This window comes from Oncorhynchus keta, chromosome 21 (genome assembly GCF_023373465.1).
Source record: "Oncorhynchus keta strain PuntledgeMale-10-30-2019 chromosome 21, Oket_V2, whole genome shotgun sequence".
In the NCBI taxonomy this organism is placed as follows: Eukaryota; Metazoa; Chordata; class Actinopteri; order Salmoniformes; family Salmonidae; genus Oncorhynchus; species Oncorhynchus keta.
Window position 1 is genome coordinate 46,524,042 of NC_068441.1, and position 6,194 is coordinate 46,530,235.

General features: G+C 33.5%; 1 protein-coding gene across 2 annotated transcripts in view; it reads left to right on the forward strand.

The window, feature by feature from the left end:
* The window catches only part of LOC118399721 (nuclear factor of activated T-cells, cytoplasmic 2-like), a 44,671-nt gene extending 39,958 nt beyond the window's left edge, over positions 1–4,713 (forward strand). For both annotated transcript variants that reach the window (XM_052474038.1, XM_052474039.1), the window contains exon 10: positions 2,672–4,713. In XM_052474038.1, the coding sequence (XP_052329998.1) occupies positions 2,672–2,721 (50 nt within the window). In that variant the 3' untranslated portion in view covers positions 2,722–4,713. The remainder of the gene's footprint in view (positions 1–2,671) is intronic.
* The last annotated feature ends 1,481 nt before the right edge of the window (positions 4,714–6,194 follow it).

Sequence of the window (6,194 nt, forward strand, 5' to 3'; positions counted from 1 at the left end):
CTCACCATATATATATTTGGACAGTGAAGCTAACATATATTATTATTACATTTTGTCTCTATACTCCAGTATTTTGGATTTGAGATCAAGAGTACAGAGTGTCACCTTTTATTTGAGGCAATTTTCATAAATATCTGATTTACCGTTTAGAAGTAAAAGCACTTCATGTATCTAGTTCTCCACAAATTCAAATTCACTTAAAGAAGTAGTCAGAAGTATATTTGATCCCATATCCATTGCACGCAATCACTATACCAAGTACAAACGTGTACTGTGACCTCATATTCATAATTTCATCTCAAATCCAAAATGCTGGAGAGTAAAAAAGTATTAATTGTTAGTATTAAAATGTTAGCTTTACTGTTCAAATATGGTGAGGACTGTGTTAGGGAAAAAGAAAAAGGCCATATGTTAGAGTATAATACATTACAGTATAGTACATTACAGTATAGTACATTACAGTATAATACATTACAGTATAGTACATTACAGTATAATACATTACAGTATAATACATTACAGTATAATACATTACAGTATAGTACATTACAGTATAGTACATTACAGTATAATACATTACAGTATAGTACATTACAGTATAATACATTACAGTATAGTACATTACAGTATAATACATTACAGTATAGTACATTACAGTATAATACATTACAGTATAGTACATTACAGTATAATACATTACAGTATAATACATTACAGTATAGTACATTACAGTATAGTACATTACAGTATAATACATTACAGTATAGTACATTACAGTATAATACATTACAGTATAATACATTACAGTATAGTACATTACAGTATAATACATTACAGTATAGTACATTACAGTATAGTACATTACAGTATAGTACATTACAGTATAATACATTACAGTATAGTACATTACAGTATAATACATTACAGTATAGTACATTACAGTATAATACATTACAGTATAGTACATTACAGTATAATACATTACAGTATAATACATTACAGTATAGTACATTACAGTATAATACATTACAGTATAGTACATTACAGTATAATACATTACAGTATAATACATTACAGTATAGTACATTACAGTATAATACATTACAGTATATAGTACATTACAGTATAATACATTACAGTATAATACATTACAGTATAATACATTACAGTATAATACATTACAGTATAATACATTACAGTATAGTACATTACAGTATAATACATTACAGTATAGTACATTACAGTATAATACATTACAGTATAATACATTACAGTATAGTTACAGTATAATACATTACAGTATAGTACATTACAGTATAGTACATTACAGTATAATACATTACAGTATAATACATTACAGTATAGTACATTACAGTATAATACATTACAGTATAGTACATTACAGTATAGTACATTACAGTATAATACATTACAGTATAGTACATTACAGTATAATACATTACAGTATAGTACATTACAGTATAATACATTACAGTATAGTACATTACAGTATAATACATTACAGTATAATACATTACAGTATAATACATTACAGTATAGTACATTACAGTATAATACATTACAGTATAGTACATTACAGTATAGTACATTACAGTATAATACATTACAGTATAATACATTACAGTATAGTACATTACAGTATAATACATTACAGTATAATACATTACAGTATAGTACATTACAGTATAATACATTACAGTATAGTACATTACAGTATAATACATTACAGTATAGTACATTACAGTATAGTACATTACAGTATAATACATTACAGTATAATACATTACAGTATAGTACATTACAGTATAATACATTACAGTATAATACATTACAGTATAGTACATTACAGTATAATACATTACAGTATAGTACATTACAGTATAGTACATTACAGTATAATACATTACAGTATAGTACATTACAGTATAATACATTACAGTATAATTTATTCATTCTGTTTTATTAACAGATCAAGGACAATATATAACCATTAAAATTCATTAAAAATAAACCAATAAAAATACAAATTCTGTCAATGTTTTTGGAAATACACTTTCACTTATTTGAAAATACTAAAATATACTGGCCCAAATACACTCCCATGCATTTAACCCAGGTATTTGAAAAAAAGCATTTGAAAATACTCTCAAATACAAATTGGTAGACGATTTCGTTTTTACAAATTACCATTCCAATACTCAAAGAAGAGTACTTGTTTTGGACTGCTCAAATACACAGAAAAAGTATTTTAAATACCAGATACTCATATACATGTGTATTTGAACCCAGGGCTGATACATTATAATAGTTAGTTTGCTACAGAATGTGGTTTAACATGGAAACAATGCCCTTGGTTAGCTTATACTGTAGGTGTCGGAAAACACATATACACCCCTGTACATTCTAGAGAAAAGTTTCCATTTGATCTTATGTAGTACAGAAACAGGAAGCACTACCAAATAAAGTGAGTACCTGTTGCAAAGATGATCTCTGCCTGTGGTTGCTAGGAAAAAACGGTGATATGACACCTTGTGGAGCATAAGTGTCAATGCGATTTGTAAACTGGCAGTACACCATTAGTACACAACAGGCCTCTCTCTATGTGTTACACACTGTCCTAACCATTATCTCACACTTTCTTGTTCTTCAGTGAATGACATCATAAGGAATGATCTGACTGTCCGCAGTAACGAGCAGTAAAAAGCATCTATATTGTGACCAACAATCACACGGGCTCCAGAAATGCCATGACGTCATTCTACTGTCTGATTGCCCCCCTTTATATGTACTGTTTAAAGGGTGTTATTTAAGTCAAAATCACATCTTTTCACAAATGGGTAGACTAATGTGTTAATTGTGTAGATAATCCTCTAAGAAAACAAATGGTCCAAACTTCATGTCTTTATCATAATTTGTTCACAAGTTATTGGAGTTTTTACCCTTGAAGGATGGTCAGAATTACGGTGACTAAAACAATGGACGCCAGAGAAAAAAATCTCAAAAGTTATAAAATTAGGAAAATTGCATTGGATCAGTGAGGCTGGACTCTGGGCTTCTGGCTACCTGACAGGCTCACTTTCCCATTGAGACAAAAAAAAAATGTAGAGGTAAGATGGATATCGATTTTGAGAAGACATATTGTATTTTAATATTTTAGTATATGCTTTTCAGTTTCATTTGAATTTACTGTTATTTTTTGAAGATTTCACTGAGCGTGTACCAGGAGCCGTGAGTGGGTAAAATCACTGAGCGTGTACCAGGAGCCGTGAGTGGGTAAAATCACTGAGCAAGCCAAGAAGGTCAAAAAGTCATATTACAACCTACGTTTTGATAATTGCGTTGTTTGCTCTATAACCCATTCGTTCATACGCCACCGTTATTGATATACAATAAGGCCCGTGACAACAAAAAGACAAATAGTCACACAGTGGTAGAATAAATTCAGCTACACATAAGTTTGTTTCACAAAACCGGAGAGCAACATCTGTCTAGTGAAGTCCACAAAGAAAATATTGCATGCAACAAACAGATATATCACCTTCAGCATCATCAAGCAAGTTAATGTTTTCTACTGATTTAGAAGCAGAGAGTTACCACAAGTCAGCACAAAGACAAAAAGAGCACTGCCTCTGCTATTTCAGCACCATTTCAACTAAAACATTTAAACATCATCAAATCAACAAGGCTATATACAGTATGCTTAGTTTAATACACTGAAAACAAACTTAAAGATACCAAAAAAGATTTAGTCCAATCAATTATGTCCATGGTATTGATTTCTGTCAGTCTGTGTGTATGTATGTGTGTGTGCGCATGCAAGTAAAACAAAAAATGTGGACTCCCCCTACTGGTAGACTAGTTGAACGCCAATGCCATCCTCCTCGCTTTCATGTTGGCACAACGGTCTAGGGCTCTGCCATACAGTACACTTTTAGTTTTGTTGTCATAGGCTACCTAGCTAAAATGCTTGCTAGCCTAACTTCCTCGCTTGGGCAACAATGAAACAGCTAAGTTAGCTAGCTAGTTAATGTGAGCCTACTAGACTACATCTAGGCTACATATTGAACTTCAATCATCTCAGGCCAGTGGTACAACATATTTATTTATGGTTAGATCAGAATCGCTGTCATTGGCCTGTACAGAGAATTAAGTCAAAACCACAAGTCTAAATCCACATCTCCATCCATGGCTTAGGAAAGGGCCAATTTAGCAAGCAAGTTACTGCAGTACATCAACACAAAGATTAAGAAGATCAGAAGATCTGATTTGATTGGTGTGAAGCCAAATCTAAACTGGCCTCCCTTGGGGGGGTGTTTCGCTACACCATGACAACCCACTGTTGAGCTTAGCTCAACGATGATTGGCTAATTATTGTATTTTTTTTAAATCAAGGGAGGCCAAATGCTTGCTGGTATCAATTAATCAATTGCTACTGCGTCAACATGTAATACTCTTTTGTTCCAGACAGCATCAGATACATGGGCGACAGCGTAGCCTAGTGGTTAGAGCGTTGGACTAGTAACCGGAAGGACTAGTTACCGGAAGGTTGCGAGTTCAAACCCCTGAGCTGACAAGGTACAAATCTGTCGTTCTGCCCCTGAACAGGCAGTTCTGTTCCCAGGCTGTCATTGAAAATAAGAATGTGTTCTTAACTGACTTGCCTGGTTAAATAAAGGTAAAATAAAAAAATACTGAGACAGAGGGGGTGCTGTTTCCCTGTTCAGACAGCATCAGATACATGGGCGATACATACTGAGACAGAGGGGGTGCTGTTTCCCTGTTCAGACAGCATCAGATACATGGGCAATACATACTGAGACAGAGGGGGCGCTGTTTCCCTCACTCAGATGAGATTTCTCCGGTGAGATTCAGCCACTTGTGAATTGAAGGGAAATTATGAAAACACAGAGAGAAGAAAGATGTATTGGTCAAATATTTGGGGAAGCCTGGCTTCCCTTGGCATTCATGAATACACGCCACTGAGCAAACATTTTATTTTCAAAGACTTTTAACATTTAATTCAGTTTGTGTCATGCTAATTTAGATTTTTGTGACCCGCGGAAACAACTTGACGACCACAAAATGTAAAATCCTCAAAAGTTGTTAAAAGAAACCTGCACGGCTATGCCAACATAGCTCGGTGCTCATTATCGAATGTATTACGTAGAAATCCAACTTTTTTGATATAATGCTAAGGGTATGTTACATTTCATCACCAAAGAGCCAAAGTGCGTTTTCACCAACATCATACTGTATATACTGTATTGTGGATGCACATGATACCCAGTTAGGGGCATGCAGTGCCAGATTTCAATAAGTGTGTTGACCATGGGCTACCTTTTAAACAGTTTTATTATTTTATCATGTGTAATCATGTATGTGGCCTCAATGTAAGCTCTTGTAATTGTAAATAAAAACAACTTCATGAAAATGTCTGTAATTACGAAGAAAATTATGAAAAAAACTGATTGATGATTGAGAAACATATTTTTTCTGTCATGATGTTGGCAATTTCATTATATTTTTTTATTTTATTATTTCATTTAGTCTGCCTGTCATTAAAATATATATTTAAAATTGTATTGTGTGTTGATTAAATGGATCTCGAAATGAATCAATGTCTATATGTCATGAGTTTAAAAGTCCAAAAATGGATGTAGCAATCACAGATTTCCATTGATTTGTAATACCAATGCAGTCAATCTAATTGGACATAACCCAACCCTACCAAAGGTACCATACCTCTTCTGGATGATGACTTTTTCATGTAATCTAATATACCAAATATGGTAGTCAACTTTGCTCCGCCCCATTGGTCTCCAGTTCGCAGTTGGCTGCGACAGAGCCTGGACTCAAACCAGGATCTCTAGTGGCATAGCTAGCACTGCAATGCAGTACCTTAGACAACTGCGCCACTTGGGAGGTGTCAGATAAATGTCGACACAGCTGTACATTTCATTGTATTTTCTATAAGACTTCTAACGATTGTTGTTTGTAGTTCAATATTACACCCATTATTCATGAGGAAATAGTGCACGCTTTTCATTGATGAAAAATAAATACACAATTAACTAACATTTGTTTAAATAAAAAAAGTGTCTGTCCAATGAACATCAAGGTGAGGCTGTCTAAACAGGGCTGAACCAATGAGGGGCTCTCCAATGAACATCAAG